The sequence below is a fragment of the Pelecanus crispus genome, chromosome 4 (genome assembly GCF_030463565.1).
Source record: "Pelecanus crispus isolate bPelCri1 chromosome 4, bPelCri1.pri, whole genome shotgun sequence".
Lineage (NCBI taxonomy): Eukaryota > Metazoa > Chordata > Aves > Pelecaniformes > Pelecanidae > Pelecanus > Pelecanus crispus.
In genome coordinates, this window is record NC_134646.1 from 47,339,117 (window position 1) to 47,360,781 (window position 21,665).

A 21,665-nucleotide genomic window follows, 5' to 3' on the forward strand; every position below is an offset into this window, starting at 1 on the left:
TTAGCAAAAGTCATCCTAAAATCTCCTTTAAGCCTCAGATGAAATTACTTTTGCACGGGGCAGAAGCAAGGGGTGGGTGGGAAGGGGTGCAGAAGAATCTGGGTGACAAGTGAAAACAACTTGCGTAAAGCTTTGTTTATCCTGCAGAGCTGAAGAGAATCTAATTTGTCAAGGTCCTGTGCAACAACAGAGAACCTATACAGCAATTTAAGTGAAGACTATGAGTAAAATGAATGTGGTAGCATATACTGTGGAAATTAACATGAAGGCATTCTTCAGACTTTCAAACAATAAAACATCCAGATCCCAAAATTCTATGTGAGAGAAGTTACTTAGTTTATATTTCCCATTTCAGTTTTGCAATTACAAGCTGATCTGAAATTATGGTTGCTTAATATATTATAACATACTGCTGTAACATGTAAATGTCTATATGTAAATATGTAATTTCATTTCTTTTACAAGAAATTAATCAGTAGGAAAAAAATTTACAAAAAAATCTGTCAGTGTTTGACAAAAAGCTCATCTGTAACTGAGACCACCTACATTTGTCAATTCAAGTTACTAAACCTTCAACAGAGAAGTATCTTAAACATTTTGATCTTGTAGCAACAAAACCAAAAAGTTGAAGTGTCAGAGTATTACAGTGCATTTTTCCTGTTCAGTTACCCAGACATTCTACAAAAACTAAATACAGTCTGCAAATGCAGTCAGAAGATCAGACTTAAGTGTATATTCTTTCACAAAAAGCCTTTCTCCTGTTGGGACTGCTAGGTTCTATAAGAACCTCTATGCTTGTCTTGGAAAAGTAACAACTTCAGGTTCTTCCCATCTGTACATAAGAATATCCCAAATAAACCAAGGCCACTGATTTCTTGCTAAACTGAATTTCTTATTCCTTAGGATCTTTAAATGACAAATGCTAACAAAGTAGAAATATAAAATGCAACCCACCTTCACACCTACATTCAAGTGGCAGAGCTCGCCACTTTTTATATTTTACACACCACCAGCAATCAAAATAATAATTTAGCAACAAACAGAACTGGAGCTGAAATGTATTTTGGAGTTGGCCTGGAAAGTATGCAAAGGGTGAAAACAAGAAACTTCCTGTTCATGTAACACATGAAAGTTTTTTCCAAGCAGAGCTCCAAGATCACCATTTCTAACCAATAAAACCCCCTGACTTTTACAATATAACTGTTTCTGTAATTATATATTACAGTATATAAACACATATAAAATAACTGCAAAGAGCATAATAAAAAAACCCTTTTATTGCAGATTTTTCCCTATCCTACTAGGAAAAAAAAAAAAAAATCACCAGTTACAGGAATTCCCTGAACAACTGGCACACTTTGAAGTTGCTATTGTTTTTATTTCAAAGACCACCACCTGTCACTGTAAAAATATTGGCTAATTGTAGCAAGAGAACATTGTACCAGCAGGTGTATTTACCTACTTCGATTCCAACTGTCAAGGGAAAAAAGAAGAGAATGAAAACACAGCAAATATTGTTAAATGCACAAACATCTAAAAATGTTTGCTGCCTGACGCAGCAGCTCCAACAATAATAACACTGGTCATAAAATCCTGAGATTCTGCCACACCTGCTCCACAGACATTTCAGTAATGTTCTTTTGCTGTAAATTTAATGGAACTTATGTGGAGGAATGACCAGACCCCGCCCCAGTGAGAACATTTCTAGTTCAGTGCTTAATATGTAACATACTACTTGTATATTGGAGCTAAAGTAAATTTAACTATCACTGATGTTACCTCACACAGACTACAGGTAACAGAACTGAAATCCTACATGTATTGTCTGTTTCAAAACAAGGATGAACAGAGTTTTTAATGAGTTACAACAGTCATGCAATAACCAAACCCAAACAACAAATGCTAAAAGAATTATTTCTAAGTTAAAAAGCTATCAGCACCACTGTTGTTTTCACCCTGCAAAGAGATAATAGATTCACTCCAGTTTATATAGTGTTACTTGTAGATTCCATCTGAAAGACCAACCTTGAATTCTCTGAAAATCTGAATTATTCCTGATTGAGGCAGTTACAGATGAAAGGACGTATGTCAGTGGCAACCTACAAATGTGAAATGACAGGGAAGTTTTCTTCAATAAGTACATACAAAACATTGTCAGGGTTCATATAGATTGTTTTATTAAAGAACAATTCAGTGGTATGCAAAAACATGGCATAGTTGGCTTTGTTAGTCAGACCACTGAGCTAAGATTCTTCTTCTGTCTACATTGGATGAAGTGATAATTTGGTAAGAAGTTTTAGAAATAGAAAAAAGCAGGCTAGCTAGAAGCTAATGAACTTAAACACAGTTGGACTTAAAAACCCCACAACTTACAGACAGGACGCATTCAACTGTACCACCAACTTGCAAATACTCATATTCTGTATTGGTTTTTGTTGCGTTTTTAGTAAAAAGGTTTTAGTAAAAGGTTGAGAGTAAAAACTTAAAAATACAAAATTCCCTGAAATCAGAAACAGTATTTTTTTTTTTTGCAACCGTAGCAGAGACTGTCATAGAATTTTTGCTTACTTTTGGCAAGGGTTTGTACTTGTGAAAAGCTTTCTTAAAAACACTCATGTGTCTGCTAAGCATAAGAGAACAGCACTACTACTAACAGCCATTAAAGAAATATTTCTAATACAGAATATTAAGCAAATATTTTTTAAATTCAGAATTCTGTCCATAACATTGGAATGGCACACGTATAAATATTATTATTTAATATACTGTCAAATTAACAATTTATTAAAATAGTTTACACAAACTAACCTTTTCATTTATGATAACTAATTCAGCATGACAAAGCAACCTACATTATTAAACCATATGTATTAGTGCATGTCTCTCATGGAGACAAGTTCACGTATAGATGAGCTGACTATGCAGTAAGTAACTTAAGGTACGCTGTTACAGAGTACTCATGATCTTTCAGCACGGGCACTCATAGCCTCTAGAGGCTTACACTAGCTAGCACAGTGTGGCATAAGCACACTAGAAGGCAAGCTATGGATGTTCCCAGCCTCTCTCAAAAATGAATCCTTGTGGATTCAGCTGCAGCAGTTTGAGACATTATCACTCAGCTGCCAGTACTGAACCATCCATGTTTACAATCCACTATGCTATCTCCAAAGCAACAATCATTAGGATTTTATTATCTATTTGTACTCGACTGCCTCAGTTATCTGAAGATACAGCAGCCATGGAAGAAGGGTTGTAGGCAGGACAGGTAGAAAAGTTTTCTTAAACTGCTGCAGATATATGCAGTAAGACCTTCTTTAATTGAAGCTTCTTGTGGCCTACAGTGAACTCTATGCTATGAGATGCTCTAAAGATCCAGTGACAGAAGTGAATCACCGACCAAATTATTTCACTGATGAAGTTCAACAGCGAGCCATTAAAGATGACTATTCTAGTTTGAAAGTTTTTCTCCAACTTTCAAAGATACCAACTCAGAACATAAGGCAACAATCATTCTAAAGCACAGTACACAAGCATCTAAACAACCTTACTTATAAATGACAGATTAAGGTGTGCTTTTATTACCCAATGATTTTATTCAAGCAGACAAAGAATAAAGTGTTTATGACAAGACATGCTCATTTTACTTGCTCGCCCCTTTTAACTTTTCCTAGCTCAAGTTTATCAAAGATTTGATCAAATGATCAGCAAGCCACCAAGTTAAGAAAATGATCAAACAGATCTTCAAATACCTCTGGAACAATCCTCAAGATGCTGAATTCTATTACAAACAAATCCTGGTATCTCTAGACACAGAAAGAGAAAGTGACAAACCCAGCTTTATCAGCTGTAGGTAACTGTCATGTTCTAGGTATGCGACTGCTCCTTTGCAGGGGTAGCTGTGCTACAGGAAAGGGCAAGTGCACAGCGTATTAGTGACAAGGAAATCACTGTGATTAAGATTCATAACTTAACTTCCACTACAAAAAAAGGTGACAGGAAGATTTCCACCTGTCTTCACATCCAGTTAGAGTCAACGCAATACTCCTTGAAGGCTTGTACTACCAGGGACATTTGGATGTCCTCTCTATTCAAATGTATTCCCAGCTGCTGTGAAACAAGTTAGAAAGGTCCGCAAGGAGATGGTCCTTAACTATGAAAGCTTTGAAATCTGCTCCGCTACTCTCCAAGCCCCTTTCCTTGCTTGTCAGCATTTGCATACAATTTTCCTTTCAAGAGAAAAGAAAACCTGGACTAAATCTGAGAAAGAGAATTAAATATTCTCAAAATAAGTCTCACATGTAGAGGCAGAGCCCCTCCTGCTCCCTGCCCTTTATTCCAGACTTCTGCCAAATATGTTTTTAAATAGCAAAGTGAAGCTTCAGCTCAATGTTTGCTATTCATCACTTCTGGCTACTTAGTTCTTATGAAAACAGACAGACTATAAGAGCCATTAAGACACTTGCTCTCTTCACATGCTTAAGACCACCTGTTCACTTTATGAGCTCTCTTTGAAAGGTTTTTTTCCAGTGACCAAAGCTCTACTTTTCACAAAAAGCAGGTGAGACTTGGCATTACTTGGAAGTAAATATACAACAGATAACTCTTTGTGGTATTTAGAACCACAGTTTGACTGTCAGGTTTGCAAAAGTTTAAAAATTGAGTTGGGATGTAAGGTAATGCCTACTAAATTCATGACTTAAGAGACCTCAGTAGTGAAGCACATCAATTTCAGCCATTTCACTTAGATGAAGATTTTTAAACAGAGATGAATTGCCTATGCTAACTGTGAAAGTGTCAGCACTAACTATAATTTTGCAACTATGTTCACTTCCCTCAAACTACAGAGAGTCAGTTTTTCAAACCTCGCTCTAGATTATAGTACCAGTCTACAATCATTTAGAAATAAGTTACCAAGATAATTACATTGGGAAACTACAGATTAAACTTAGCTGCACTACACAAAGCCATAATAAAGTAGAAGACATTAAAAATAGTGAAGTAGTAGCTGCACCATCAATATACCTTTTAATTGTTCACATGACAGTGAAAATAAACCACCATTTTAAAAAGTAACACCTGGGGAACCTCAACACTTCCCTCCTCTAAGTTTAGATGTTAACAGGACAACAAAAATTAAATGCAATCTACTACTTGCTCAGTTGGCTGACTTAGCAAAGGGCTAGAAACCATGAAGTGAAACTGAGTGAATCCTGGAATTTTATTACATGCAGCACCTAGGAAAGAAAGAAAAAGGAAAGTATAATTTGCTACATTTAGGATTAGTGTCTTTGTCATTGTACTTTACCATCTAAAGACCCAGTTACTAATTCTACTACAATGCTGTAATTATTCTTTTACAATCTGTTTAACCCAAGACATCTTGAAAGTATTTAATTTTTAAGTAAAAATACAGTGCTACTGACTGCTGTAGTGCAATTAATGCCCTGATAATACAATTCAAAACAGTAACGTAAGTTAGGAAAATATCTCTCTCTCTCAATCCTGATTAACTTAATGAGTTCCTCCAACACTAATCTCTTAAACACAGAACTATGGGAAATAAGAGTTCAAAGAACAGCAATAAGCAGTCTAACTAAATAAGCCATGTTGATTAGCAAATCGTATTTCTTACTGATCTAAGAGTTCACTAATGAGATGCCTGGCACAATGACTGATCTTGCATTGCTTTGAAGTTATGCTTAACGTTCACATTCTCCCTGCTTTATGCCATATCTAGGGTAGGCATAAGCTTTCTTTTTTAAAACCTTCAAATTAATCATACACAATCCAGGAAAACACATGAAGGTTGTAAATATTTTTGATTTTTACTAGGACTTGCATAAATTTTGTGAAAGTCTAAGACATCAAAATGCAGAGGAAAAATTAAAATATCTCAAGTCCACACTAGGACACAGTTGCCCTGCTAACCAGCATTTGATATTATGAATGGGCTGTATTGCTGCAGCGTTCAAAGAATAATTAAAGACTTCTGCTTTAAAAACCACCTTCTGTTTTGTACTTCTGTGACCTACTTAGGGTCAGCAAGCTTTGTTAAGCAAAATACATACCATAACTTCCAGTTGTATTGGCACATATAACAGCACCGAAGAAGTTTGGAGCATACTTCTGGATTCTGGAAATAACTTTCTGACAGGCTACTGTTGGATCTATTCCCATCCTCATATACTCCACAGCTTGATAACTAAGAAAAAAACAACCCCACACCCAGACAGTTAGCCATACTCAGGTTATACATTCTAAAATACCATTGAGAGACCTTGATTTCTTTGAATAATGGGAACACTTGATAAATAATCTTTAGCCAAACTTCATATGGGCAATTATTAGTCAAGTTCTATGTGAAAATTAGAAACAGGACCAGGACTGCAAGATGTCATCTATGCCACCTATCACTCTAAGGCAGAACCAAGTCTGGGATAATTCTCTGAGTAAGAAGGTAAGAAACAGATCAGTTAAAGAACTGCAAAGCAGCAATTAAACAGTTAGTGGCTTTTATTTTTCATTGCATGCTTAAGTTTGATATTAAAAGTTATTACTAGTTTTCAAAGAGGCCAACGTCAAGATAATTTTTTGAAGAAAATTGACCTCCAATATTCATTACTGATAAATTACTGATTTCAGTAGGGATTAAAAATCTTTTCAGCAAAAACTAAGCTTCTGAAAACCTCAAAATTGACACATTTTCTTTATTCCATGAATACGAAGGTACAATGGTTTGATCAAGACTTCGAGCCACTTTCAAATTTTTTGTATGCCAATTTAAAAAAAATTTCTCACTCTAAACGAAAGAGTAATCAAAATCAACTTCCTTTGTATCTACAGTATCATTAGACAAATGACTATATGGGCATTGCTTGAAATGAATCAGTTGCATTTCCAAAATGTCTTCAGAGGCAAAAAAACTCCAACTTTTGTTGTTGTGAAGATTAAAAAATAATACATAACACATAATACAACTTAGAGCAAACACTAGATTGTTTTGATGAAAGATGCATATACCGAGACCAACTCTTGTTACACTAAGACTCATCTACAGATAGCATTAACTACAGATGTTATCAAAGTACCACAGGAGAGAACTCTCCTTGCATTTTGAGACTCCCTATTATCTTTGATTTATTCTAACAATCAAATAGGTTCAAGTTATCTAAAGGTAACTATCTGACTATAAAGCTGTACTTCACAGAGGTCTCTTCACTAGTCAAAAAAATCAGTAAGATGTTACTATCTCAAAGAAGGAGGACAGAAAATATTAGCAATTTTGCCCTTTATTTGACACTTCCTTCACTTCTGGCAGGTCAATTCTATTATTTGTTTTCATGTGGGAGTATCTAAATAACGTGGAATTAGGAAAGATCTGTATCTACAAGGAACCTGTGATTAACCATCTAGTCCAAGTTGTTTTCTAAAACCCATTGGTGTCAACACAAAATGTTTTAAGCATTACAGCCAAATCCTTCAGGCTGCTGAAATGTAATGTAAGCATTTATTGATTAACATCATAGAGGAGCTCAACTTACTACTACTGTTGGTAGGATAATTCATGAAGTTGTCAATTGCCTTTTATTTCAAGACCGGCTTGGAACAGCTTGCAACTCATCGAGGACATTTGTAAATATGCAACAGCTAGCAGACATTCATAACTGCCAGAGTTTCAAAAAAGCACCTGAGTAATATGAAGGCCACTGCTATATACTCCTTCAAGTGTCAGTGCCCATTATGTTCAGCACGGACTTCCATAACTCATTCCTGCTGAGACCAACCCACAAGAATGACTGTCAAGACTCAGGCATGAAAACAGCCATATTTTACACAGGTTATGCAGCCATGATGACAGCACTAAAACACCTCTTCCAGTTTCAAATTAGATGCAATTACATAGGATTGTTACAGTGACACCTCCCCACCCTCCTGAGTAATCTGAGGCTCACCTCTCATCCTTTCTACAATTTATAACACTTATTTCCCACACAACAAAACACTTTGGAGGAGAAAGCTAATCAGTTCTGTTAAAAAGCATGCAGGTTGGGAATATACTCATTACCGGCTGCCTGTTTGCCCACAGCTTGGCAGTATTAAGGGATCTGTCATCAAGATATTTAAGAAGTCACTTCTTTTAAGACAGATCATAAGGATGACTTGATTCTGTTGTTCTTTCCCCTTCCTTTCCTTCCTTTACTCCCATTTGGGCAGCCAGTAAGTCATGCTGTCTTTTTAATCAATTACTTCATTTGCTGAGCTCACATTTTGCTAGAGAAAGCTAGCAAAGTCTGCCCTAAGGACAAACCTGGGTAAGAAGCGCATCATGATGTCACCATCCCCAGTAGCTGCAGCTCCTCCGGCCGTACTATCTGCATAGGATCCTGCTCCAGCTATCGGAGAATCTCCTACACGGCTGTAGTGAACAATGGAAAAAAACCCAAAAACTGGAAACTATAGAAAAATATAATTTATTACTTCCAGTGGGATTGTATTAATGTAATAGCTCTTGGCCTGATATTGGCAATTTCTTATGACTTGGGCACACTTTTAACTTTGCCAACCTTACTGCCTCCAGCTGTGTTAAGTGTTAAACCCACAGGAAAACAGAACAGGTAAAGAGGTCACTCCATTGCAGTCAGAAGTCTTGTCTTAAAACTACTGATAAAAGTGATCTGTGATAACCTGACTGACCTGAGGCTTAACCCACCTCCAATCACAACTGTTTGTTCTTATACTGAGTATAGTTAGGGCAGTAAGACTTAGCCAGTGGGCAACAGTAAGCAGCTGGGGACATTAGTATGTTAAATAACTTGTTGCTAAATCCAGAAGTTGTCTGACTCGGTTGACAGACAAGATTCCTAACAGGGCAGAAAAAAAATCTTAAAGACAAAATACAGGCCTGGGCCTCTGATTCAATGTACATTTCTTTGGAGACTGTGCACCTCTCCAAAATTTGTCTTATTTGTCTCTGGTGCCTTGCCTTACAAGTTGCCTCACAACTGTGCCAGTTATTTGTGTCTCTGTATAGTGAATTAAGCAAGCTGAAAAACAAGCATTCCCTCAAACAAACACAAATCATCTTGCAACTGAACCAGTTTCTCAGTATTAGGATTTATGGCAGTGCCCAGAAATAAGCAAGGCCATTCTGTGATCATCGCAGTCTAAAACATATAACCTTTAGATAAGCTTAACACAGGAAATGAGGTGGGGAAAAAAGCTTTTTTGTAAAACCAGAGATACTAACCCTGGAATTTTGTGGACTGCACCATTAGTAGATGTCCCAGAAGCAACGGTTCCGCTGCCACCAATTACAACCATACCTAAAATTTTCAACAGGGATGAAACATTCAGAAACACTCCTAACAAATTTATTAAATTGGTACTATGGTTATCAAACAGAACCACAATACCCAGACTATTCAAATTAATGATAGCCTGAAATACGGAAAAGCTGTTCACTGAAGTTATTTTTAAAACACATTTGGAAACTTTTTGCATGTATTATAGGAGCTCAAAAAGGAATCTAAAACTGTGAGTGCCACACTGTCCAGAGCTGTACGTTACTGCCGCACAAGCAGCCACTGTCTCCTGATATACACTTATGTTAACCAGTAGAGAACAAGTACCAGGTGTCACCACATCCTCCACCAGTACCATCAGAACAACAAAGTTTGCAAATTATAAATGGTGCTTGAGGGAGATGAAAAAAAAAGTCAGAATGATGAGCTTAAATTCCACAGAAGGTGAAATACTGCCTACCAAAGTAACAAGAATTACATGACAGGAAATCAAATGTGTGGATGAGCCTACCCCTTGCTAATTTTGTGCTGATAAGGAAGCCGCTGCCTCATACTAGAGAAGCTTAGATTGCCACTTGGAACAGGATTTGGGATCAGCTGCTTCTCCATAGAGCAAGACTTCACTTTAAGAGGGGGCAGAACTTGCTGCTGACATCAAACTCCAGTACAAAGTGAGAGCCAAGAAGCAGAATTCAAAGAGCTGAATTCTGGTTCTCTGACCTCACTAAGCAGTACCTCCTCTTCTCATAGAAAAGTCCCCTGACCAGTAGAAGCTAAAAGCATAGAGGCACTGACTCCACGGCCACCATTAGCCTCTGCAAAAAGACTGGAAGGGCATCAGTTCCTACCAACTTCCTAAATGCTTTCTGAATGATAACTCTTCTCAAAATGTTAGTCAAGGAAACACTTCATATATAAAGCAATGGGGTGGGAGAACTTGAAGTACAAATATAAGCACTATCATTTATTACAGAACAGCTTAGGACTACTTAATGATACATCAATTCCTGAATTGTATTTAGGAGATTCCCCTCTCATCCTGACACTCCACAATTTCTGAGTTTTCTAGCACATACAGAAGACTGTATACCCGAGTAAAGAAAGCTACCTACCAACTTAAGAATTTGGTAGGTTGCCCGACTTCTGTAGAACATTAATTGGTTATTAGTAGGGTGGACTGGAAGCAAAGAAGAAAGATTCACACTTGAAAGAACTTGTTAATTCTTGGTATTGCAAATACTGTCAGCCAAAAAGTTCCGAATTGCTAAACTGAAAAAAATCCAGACTAAACCAAAAAGTTTAAGTTTCAAGACTACAAAGTATAAAGCTTTGAAAGACATGAATCTGTAAGTGCTCCAGTCCTTTGTCTAATCTGCTCATTCATCAGCTTATAGGCTTAGCAATTAACAGTCCTCAATCAGTAAACTCTTAGAAGTTTTTGCGACTACTACTGCTAACCTGTTTTAAGCATAGTAGTCTGTAGAAGTTTATTGATTTAGTCAAAAGCCAGAATAGAAGAAAAATGAAAGCAGGCTTTATTTTGGAAGGTTAAGGACTGTTTGACAAACATTGCTTTTGGTTGGCAACGGGACTAATTGTTTACTCATTTCTTCCACCACTGCAAAGCCTTTTAAGTTGGTCTGATAGCTATAGGGGACACTTAACTTAGGTTAACCATAATCAAGATAAAAATAATTATTTTTAATCTTGATTAGTTTTCTAAGCATCCATAGCTGCCCAAGCAATTACGCCAAGGTATGAAGGAAAAGCAGTAGGGCAATGAACAAATAGCTAAGGGCAAAAAATGAAGCAAGTGGTTGTGCAGCCAGTGCACTGAAAAAAAACCCCCACCAAACCAAATCCTACTTTTGGGCACTCCATCCTAACACACAAGGAACAGAATCTTGAAACTATTATAAATAGGAAACAATGCCTATATGAAATACTTTTCTTTAAACTCAGCATAATTTAATCTGTACGGGAATGAGGGGAAAAAAACCAGATCAGTATCAAGAGTTACCAAAAGTTGTTACCAATAGTATCGTGATTTTGAACACTTCTTTGTGAGATGGTCTGCTCTTCTTTATAAGTTACTTTTTCAGGCTGTTTGTATGGTCCACAGGATTTTGAAGAGTCTGGTACCACATTCTGTAATAAGTTTGCGATTTTCATGAATAATATATTATGCTTTATTACAGACAGATTTAAAAATACTACAATCAATACCTATAATCTACTACACAGGTATCAGATGCCCAATACTTAAATTATACAGCTGTACTGAAATCCCACAAGTTGTTATGCTTAAAGAATAAAGACTAACTTCTGGTATTATATGGTAAAAAGTTTACCCTACTAGAAAGTTATGCTGTTCAAATTAAAGATTCTTCTTTGCTCAACTGAGTGGTTAAAAAAAAAAAAAAAAGCTCATTCTTCAGCAAAATTAAGAAAATTTTCAAGTTAAAAACGCAACCAGATGAACTGAGCTTGTTTTATTCATGTCAAGTCAAGATATTATTGTTGTCAGTATCATAGTCAAGATATCTTCCCAACTGAAAAACAGAATATGTATTGAATTAAAATGTTTCAGCAATGCAGCAGTTCATATCCAAGAAACAATGAAGACAGTGTACAAACATGTGGAAATCTGCAACACCAATCCCAAAACAAACAAACAAAAAAAACCCACAAATGAACCTCATCACAATAGGCAAGTTTAACAGACAGCTGCACTCATCTGATGCATTCACAGGTCTGCATAAAGCCTCTCAACTATTTAAGGACCTTAATTGCTACTGTAAGATTTTCTTTCAGAAATTTATACATGCATCAAAAAATGCACGCACTGCTTTGTTTAGTTGGAGAAGTCCTGTCCAAATTTAGAGCTAAAAAAAAGAATTCTCACTCCAAAATGCTACTGCAGCAAGGTCAAAACCAGCAGGATCTGAGGCAGACACATACCCCTCCCAAGTCTACCAAATGCTTGGTAATTCCAAGTTTGTTCTGTTTAATAAGCAGAACTTTTTTTCTCTTCATATGTAAAGCACAACTTCAATGTAAGCTGAAAGGAAGAGGCAATGCTGCATTACTGACTTTCTAAACCCACCCTTCACCACCACCACTGCACTGTACCTTCCAGTAGTTTGGCTGACAGTTTTGATTAAGCCACTCTGAATACACCGAAAGAGATTTTTGGGTAGTTAAATCTTCATATGGAAACCCCATTCTTACAGCAAACAGGGAGGCTTGAAAAGCAAAAACAAAACCAAAAATGTTAATTTATTCACATTTATATATATTTTATGGTAATACGTTCATGTAATGTTATCTAGAAATCAAGAAATTCTACATTCTCTATGGAGATGAGAAATATGTCTTCACGGAGCAGTATCAGCCATTATAATCATGTACAACTGCAGTAACAAGCTTTCCCTTTACTGGCAATATCAAATTTCCTCAATTCACTATAACTATGTTAACACATGTATGTTTTACCATTGGAAGAGAAACAAATTTAACTCTTTTAATCAGCTGGACACAAATAACCTGGAGCAAAAGTGGCCTGGGCTGTGTGTGTCACAGCAATATTTAAATAAATGATACAAATAATAGTATATTTTCCTTAAAAAGCTAATCTTTCATGAAATATAAGTAACATAGCGGCACAACATTTGCCACTAAAACACTGATACTTGGAGAAATCAATCCACCAGCTTACATCATATTACACTTCTTCCTTGCAGCTTTAAAAGTGACTGCTTCCCTGTTTTGAAAATTAATATAGTATGTGTCAAGGGAGCAAAAAAAATACCAACATAAGCAATGAAAGAATACTGCACTTCTAAGAATGACTTTATAGTTAGGGAAAGGGAAAAGAAAAAAGATCTTTCATCTTTTAGTTGTAGCTACCTTTGATATTACCTAGTAACAGACACTGTTGCTAGATTCAGATGCTTGAACAATTTATATTACCAATCCTTGATAATAATGTCACTATAATACACAGCTGAACGCGCTTCTCCAGTCCAAGAATTAAGAAAAGCCTTCAATTATTTCTGGACAGCTTTTCTGTGTTTTTCTTAAAAACTGACACAGTTAAAGTCTCATTGCACTCTGAACAAAAGAAAACTGACAGTTTCAATTAAACAGATATTTATTTTCCCATTTCTAGAACAAACAGGCAGTTTGGGTATTTTTATAATAAAATTGTGCTTGTGCATGTTTGTCGGTCATTCTTTCATGACTTTTGAAGTCTTATTTCTATTCCAGGAAGTAGAGTTGGTCATTTTTACTCTGAACTTTTCACTTGGATTATTGGTCTAAGTATTGCCAGGACAAAAAGGGGAAAGGTCAGGCACACTGTGATTATGAAACTTTCCTATCTATTGAAGACAAATCTGAAAATTTCTTGGTAGATGTTAACCAAAATTATTCTTCTTTTCCTCACTTGTAATCATTCTGCACAGAATGTCCCTCAACAGACTCAGTTCTACATTGGTATAATGGCCTTTATTGCCAGTTTTCTATGACTTTTGCTAAAGAAATTAGGCAATGAATGAAGAAAGTAGCTCTTTTAACACTGCAAGAACTGATCAGTGTTGTTATCTGTATCTATTCAACAGAAGCTACACCAACTCATTTTCATGTACACCACTGGCATTATAAACCTTAGCTGTAAAAACACACCAGCTTTGGTTATAGTCTGGCTTACATCTACAACAGCAAGAGTAAAAGAAGACAACAGGTTTGACTTGCATGAATTTTTTTTGTTCAAGACAGATTTTATGACCACCACACTGTCATCCTCTTCACTGAGTATGGCTCAAGCTTTCATCATAGCTTGTGATTTTAGCTAAAAACTGTTCACATATAAGTCACAGGATCAGCTTCCTCATGCAATACGATACAATGATTTCTTCACTTCCCCAATGTGAATTATTCTCAAAGCCTTTTTGCATGGGTTTTTTGGGGCAAAATAATGCAATTTACTGGGTGAAAATGATGCAACAATATGACTTCAGACTTTAAAGGTTATCATATTTTGTTCACTGGATAATTGTTTCAGTGTTCACAGCCTCTTACTCAGCTTTTCAGTTCCTGACCTAGAACCTGCTGATTCACACTATCAGACATTTTTATTTTTTATTTAGTAGTTTAGTTTGGTTTTTCTTTTCCCACACTGAAAATACTGAAAGGGAAATAATTTCAAAAAGAGATAAAAACCCAGGTACAGACATTCTTGAAAGTTGAAAGACTAGCAATTCTTTTAGTTTTATCAATAATCAGAGGCATGACTAATTTAAACATGTGCTGAAGGGACAACACAGCAGGGCATAAGCAACCCAGGATGCTTCTGGAGAGCATTGATGACAACTTCCTGACACAACTGACAGAAGTGCCAACAAGGAGAGCTGATCTGCTGGACCTCATACTTACAAAGAAAGGCTTGCTGGGGATGTGAACGTTGGAGGCAGCCTTCACCACACCATGATATGGTGCGGCTCAGGATCCTGAGAGGAGGGAGCAGAGCACAAAGCAAGATCACAAGCCTGGACTTCAGGAGAACAGAATTTGGCCTCTACAGGGATCTGCTTGAAAGAGTCCCATGAGACCTGGAGGGAAGAGGGGTCCGAGAAAGCTGGCTGATTATTCAAGGATCACCTTCTCCAAGATCAACAGCAGTCTATCCCAATGAGCATGAAGTCAGGCAGAAATCATGGTGACTGGGCGAAGTGCCCGAAGACCAGAGAAAAGCAACTGCCAGTCATGTCTTCAAAAAGGGCAAGAAGGAGGACCCAGGGAACTACAGGCCAGTCAGCCTCACATCGATCACTGAGAAGATGATGGAACAACTAATCCTGGAAACCATTTCCAAGCACATGAAGGACAACAAGGTGATTGGGAGTAGTCAGCATGGCTTCGCAAAAGAAAGTCATGCTTCATCTTCCTGCTAACCATCTATGATGAAACAACTGGCTCGGTAGGTGAGGGGAAAGCAATGGATATGGTCTACCTTGACTTCCATAAGCCTTCTGACATTGTCTCCCACAAGATCCTCATACAGAAGTTGATGAATTATTGGCTGGATGAGCAGTGATGTGGACTGAAAACTGGCTGAAGGGCTTAGCTCAGTGGGTGGTGATCAGTGGCATCAAGTCTAGTTGGAGCCAGTAATTAGCGGTGTACCACTGGGGTCAATACAGGGTCCAGTACTGTTCAATATCTGCATTAATGATCTGGATGATGGGGCAGAGTGTACGTACCCTCAGCAAATTTTGCAGATGATACAAAACTGGGAGGAGCGGTTGAAGTACCAGGAGGTTATGCTGGCATCCAGAGTGATCTCAACAGGCTGGAGAAATAGGCTGATAGGAACCTCATGCAGTTCAAGAAAGAGAATTGCAAAGTACTGCACCTGGGGAGAAACAATCCCATCCACCAGTACATGCTGGGGCCACCCAGTGGTAAAGCAGCTTGGCAGGAGAAGACCTGAGTCTGAGGGGCAGCAAGCTGAATGTCAGCCAACGATGCACCCTTGCAGCAAAGGTGGCCAACAGTGCAGGCGTGGATGCAGCACCGGGAGAAGTATTGCCAGCAGGTTAAGGGGAGGCAATCCTTCCCCTCTGCTCAGCACTGGGGAGGCCATACCTGGAGTACTGTGTCCAGTTCTGGGCTCCCCAGTACAAGAAAGACATAGACATACTGGAGCAAAGGGCCACAAAAATGATTAAAGGACTGGAGCATCTCTTTGATGAAGAAAGGCTGAGAGAGCTGGGACTGTTCAGCCTGGAGAAGAAAAGACTCAGGGGGATCTCATCAGTGTATAAAAATATCTGAAGAGAGGGTGCAAAGAAGATCAAGCCAGGCCCTTTTCAGTGGTGCTTAGTGACAGGACAGGAGGCAATGGGCACAAACAGAAACGCAGGAGGTTCCCTCTGACTGGCAGGAAACACTTCTACACTTTGAGGGTGATGGAGTTGCCCAGAGGTTGTGGAGTCTCCTTCCTCAGAGATATTCAAAAGCCATCTGGACATGGTCCTGGGCAACCAGCTCTATGTGGCCCTACTTGAGCTGAAGCATTGAACCAGAAGACCTCAAGTCCCTGCCAAGCTCAACCATTCCGTGATTCTGTAATACATCCTCTTCCTCAAGTTCTCTATGTACCAAAGGTTTTAAAATACCTAAACTTCAATTTTTGAGTCAAAGTAAACAGAACTGTGAAGACTATTCAGATGTCATGGTACTAACAGATTCCATCAATGTTTTTAACACTGAAAATGAAAATTTCATGTTACTTTCATTAAAACTTTATTGCCAGGAACAATGGACTGCTCACACATTTAAAAATGATCAACTAAACAAAATTAATGTGTGCCACAGCTTGCCTCCTCATTGGCATTGTCAACCACTCATAGAAATGAAATTTTAGGAGACAGGCAGACTTTTCTGGATTATATCACTAAATATATTCAAATAAAAGTGCAGTTTCATTACTGGGGCAAAAATAAGGAATAACCTCAGCAATTTGGCATCTTGAATAAAAAAAGCCTGCAGAGATTATATACATTTATATGAAAAGGTTTTACTATTCTAGCTAGCTTTGCTGGTGAAAATGTAAGTATTTTTATTTAGAAAATAAACTGTAATTTCTCTCACATGCTGATTTGAAGGTTCAAATGTGTTCTTCTGGAACTACAGCTGTATTTTCTCTTTATCAGTCTTCACCTGCTAAACACAACTATAGTTTCCTTTATCCACATTCCTATTTCCACAGAAAATACATTCCTTCACAAGAAATACTATTCTTTCTCAATTTCTCCACTGCTCTGATTCATTCACTAACATTTATCACCATATCCAATTTTTCACTCAGATATATCTTCAGCTTTCCTGTCTTTCTTTTGCCACTGCTGCTAGACACCTTCTGCTGAGAAAGTTCTCACTGACAGCAAGGACTCAGCATAACAGCCTTGTCCGCACAACTCCATTATGCAAAGAGCTATCTTCTTAGTCTGGGAAATATATTTTAAATCAGCACTTTAATTCTTCTGTTTCTCTATCTTCCTTATCTTTTCTGCTCATTTTACCAATCAAAAATTAAAAATATTTTGATAACTACCAATGATGGGGAAAGGAGTAGTATAAGCATTTCTTCCTCCTCTGTTTAACACCTGACCAATTTCTTTTTCAGCATCACCTGAGAAATCTCTTATCAAAGCCACCTGTAACCTAATCATGGCCAACTGCCCAAGTTAAATAGAATATGCAAATCTCTCTTCAGACCTTCTGTCAAACACTGTCTTCACCTCCCTCTATTGCCCTATTTTACTCCATCAGAAAACTGCTGTTGCACTTATTTCTCTATCATTCTGTACACATTAATTCCTTCAAGAATCTTTTATCTTTTCTTATCAATTTCAAAGCACTTGACTCACCCTTAATGCTCAGATGTCAATTTCCACCCTTATCTCCACATTTCTTTCTAAGCAGGCACATATATTTTAAAAGTCCTTAACTGTGAGCCAACTAACCTTCCACTCACTACTCGTATACCTCCCTGGAACGTACATCTCTTTTGAAACCAGTATTATTCTAACAGCAGTAGGTCATATTGTAAAAGCTCCACTATTCCTCCAGTTTGCTATTGCTCTTTTGTTGTGCCTAGGAATACAGCCCCTAATGTAATTTTTTTACATTCAAGTTCTCACTAATATTTTTAAACTATGAAACACAGTAATCATGCTCATAAAATAGTAACGGTAACTGTAGTGTTTACTAATCCTTTCATTCTTGAGAAAAAGTTACTCCATGGTTTTAAATGACATGTTTACATCTAACAGCTTCTACAGTGTCTTGTACCAAGTCCTCTTTGATACCTTTGATATCAGTGATATTAGCAAAGCCTTGGGATCACAAGTTAATATTTGCAGTTAAATTGGTGGAAAGACCATAAAAGTATTTTTCTTTTCATGTCCAAATAATGGACTAAAACCTAATTCACAGACACTTTTAGTAAGAGAGTAGACACTTCTGAATTATTTGACTAGATTCATTTGATTGTCAGGGAATCCTTCCACCTATATTACCAAGATTAATATATAGCAATTTTAACAGGAAGTTTTTTAAGAAGAGGGTATTACTTGGAAACAGTTAAAGGAATAATTACCTGACTCTCCCACTAATAATGTATGCTTAGTGTATTCAATGACCTTTCGTGCTACGCCAACTGCATTTTTTACATGTCTGAGATCCGCAACTGCCCCAACTTCCATAGTGTTGCTGGAAACAAGAAATATTTAAAACTTATTAAAAAATAAAAGAATAATTGTACATTTTTTTTAGCCAAAATCTGTTTTCATCTAAATTAGAAAGCTTGCTCCTTTAGCATATTGCTTTAGTTGTCCTATGCCATAGACAGATGGCATCACACTAGCAAGGAAAAGCTTCCTACATATATTGTTTCCTGCCACATGCATGGGGATGTTGCTCAAGTGACAGTAACTCCATCCACAGTAATATTTTCAGTAGAGTAACTATTTTGCTACATAAACTCGCAACATGAACTACACACTTGCAACTACTTTTTAATCAGGACAGCTTTAAATGGCAAATCAAATACAGAAGACAATTGCTCCAGAAGTGAAATATTTATGGAATGAATGTAACGGGAAAGCTTACAATGCTACAAGCTATGTATCTTGCAACTGCTATATCTAGAGCTGGATTACTACACTATATATATATAAAGATTCAATAACAAACATACTTAGCTACTCTTCCACCAATTAGGTAAGTATTTTTCCTAGTTCCACAAGTTAGCACATAAGCTGTCCCACAGTCAGCCCTAAACCAACAAGATCTCAGTAACAACGCTTACATTAAAGTGTGCTAAAAATTACAGGGATCATTCTTTTCTCCATGCAGTTTTCTTACCCATCCATAATCATTGCGTCCAGTGTTGTTTCGCCACTTTCATCTGGGCTTCCTCCATATCCCACACTCCCATCGCATTGGTCAATCTCACACTGACCACATCCTCTCTCAACCGCATCCAGCTCAGAACCTCCTGACTGTAATACTCTCCAAGCTGTAATCAACACAAATAAATAAATGTCACCAGTGAAAACTGTCTCCACTACTGCTTTAAAAAAATGTTTTAAAGATGGACATGATGAAGATACACTATATAAGTGAATTAAAAACAGTAAACTACAACTTAAAGCGAAATAAAGTCAAAATATATAAATATTCAAAAGAATATAAAGCATTACTTTTCCAAATACTGTTTAACTTGCACATCTGATTAGAATTTCTAACTCAGAAATGAAGCTTTTTTGCTGACTGGCAAGGTGTTATACTAACAATCATCACAACTTCTATATATTAAATAACCTCCTCTGCCCAGAACCAACCACTACTTTATCGCTGTTTATTTAAAGCCTTTGGGGGGGGGGGGGAGCAAAACTTTTATCTCAAAAAAAAAAAAAAAGTTAACAAGCAGTCCTCAAAAGCTTCATATGACACCACTAAGTGTCCAGCTGCAGAATAAAAAGATCTAAATCATACAGTAATCTAAAAGATGTAAACCTACATCAGTAACTACATAAGAACAAAAAGAAAGTGGAAACAGTGTACAAGAAATTAGTCTCCACATTCTCCTGTTCAATCCCTAGTCTTCCATTCTTTAGGACCTAGCTCACGGTGCAGTTTCGTAAGACAGTACAGACGTGCCAAATGACATGACTTGAATAAAGCGGGCCTGAAGGCTTTGCACATACGACATTGCACAAGGCTGAACCTCAGGCAAGATTTTCCAAGATGTCTGAGCTTGTTGCCATCGACAGTTGCAATCCTGCTTCTTCCTCCTTGTGCTGGCTCTGGTGCTCCATCATCTGCCAGACCCAGCACTGGGGAGGCAGCAGAAGCATACAGCCCAGCTCATTTTGGCAGAAGTAAACTATTACACTGTCTCAGCCATCTCAAGAAGCCTCACCTTCACAAATGCTGCATGTAACTGCATGAAACCGCCTGCAGCAAGGGAAAAATAAGACTTAATACCTAGCATCCAACTCCACATATGTGTGTCTTTATTATTAGCTTCAGTGTGAGTACTGCTCCAATTCCTATTACCTTTATTGCTGTGAGTAGCCTTAACACAAGCTTTCAAAAGCTGCAAAGCAAGGGCCTTGCAGTTTTCATGACTATATTTCACTCCCGAAACTATGCTAAAATAGCTTATGAGTCCTTTAAAATCAGTGCCCACAACTAATTTATGTTGCTACAGGAAAACCCGCTTTGACTGTCAATATCACATCACAAAACAACACAGAGCTCTAAAAATATTCAGAACTATCTAAATCTTTGGGGGCAAGAATGAATCTCAGAAGGGCACCATTAAAAACAAGTCACCGTTGCAAACAGCCACAAGAGTGTAAACCACATTACTGGTGAAAGAATATTTTTAATCTAGCTTTTCCACAACTCATAACCCCTCCTTTTTTTTTTTTTTTTTTTTTGTTTTTTTAAATGCATTTTTCCCAATCTTTAAAGTTAAACCATTTGTTTGCAGTCTCTCGGGCAACACCAGAGCTCAGTGACAGAGCACCATCAATGCAAGCGCAAGTTCAGGGGCTTGGCCCCTTCCCATGCAAGGCACCCTGGCACCCCGGGGCCCGGCCCGGGGCCGAGCTCCTCCAAAACCCGACGCAGGCTCCTTCCAAGCCCGCACTGAGGGCCTCCACAGGGCCTCCACGGAGCCTCCCGGCCGGCACCGGGGCTCGCCCTGACCCGTGAGGGGGGCAGAGCGGGCGGGAGGGAGCCCGAGCCCGAGCCCGAGCCCGGGCCCGCTCCCGCCAGAGCTGCTTAACCGAAGCAGGCTCACCGCCCGCTGCTTCCTGCCACGCATAAGCGCAGCCACACCTAAGAGACTTTTTTTTAAGCCAACACGAACACGCAGAGCCCCCCGCCAGCTCCGCAGCAGGAGGACGCAGCAGGAAGAGCACCGAGCGATCAGCGCCGCCCTGCCCCACCCGGCCCCCCGCCGGGGCACCTGTCTCTGCGGCCTTCCTAAACGCCCAGGTGTTGATGACTACAGGGAGGGCTGCGGCTGCGGCTGAGGCGGGGCCCGCCAGCTGCAGCACGACGAGCAAGAGAGGCGCGACCTGGCCCCGCCGCCAGCCCCCGCCGCGTCCCGCCGCCGCTGCCATCACCGCCCGGCCCGGCCCGGCCCGGCCCCCACCGCGCCGCCACCAACCAGGCGGCTGCGGCGGCGCATGCGCACGCGGCCCGGCCGCGGCGGAGCGATACGGCCGCTGGCGGGGGTAGAGCGGTGCGGAGGGTGCTGCTCACCCCTGTGGAGTGAGG

General features: G+C 38.6%; 1 protein-coding gene across 1 annotated transcript; it reads right to left on the reverse strand.

The window, feature by feature from the left end:
• Positions 1-4,409: 4,409 nt before the first annotated feature.
• On the reverse strand, positions 4,410-21,508 carry AGA (aspartylglucosaminidase). The gene is made up of 9 exons (XM_075709861.1): positions 21,352-21,508; positions 19,236-19,389; positions 18,469-18,581; positions 12,435-12,547; positions 11,336-11,450; positions 9,248-9,323; positions 8,309-8,416; positions 6,069-6,202; positions 4,410-5,234 (listed from the first exon to the last, which is right to left on the reverse strand). Exons 1-9 carry the CDS (start codon positions 21,506-21,508, stop codon positions 5,134-5,136), a joined length of 1,071 nt encoding a protein of 356 aa, XP_075565976.1. The 3' UTR covers positions 4,410-5,133.
• Positions 21,509-21,665: the final 157 nt, after the last annotated feature.

Coding starts and splice junctions, on each gene's coding strand:
- AGA (XM_075709861.1), bottom strand. CDS start 21,508: ATGGCAGCGGCGGCGGGACGCGGCGGGGGCTGGCGGCGGGGCCAGGTC. Junction 11,451..12,434: donor GTCAGCCAAACTACTGGAAG/GTACAGTGCAGT, acceptor AACTTATTACAG/AATGTGGTACCAGACTCTTC. Junction 9,324..11,335: donor TCAAAATCACGATACTATTG/GTAACAACTTTT, acceptor TGAAAATTTTAG/GTATGGTTGTAATTGGTGGC.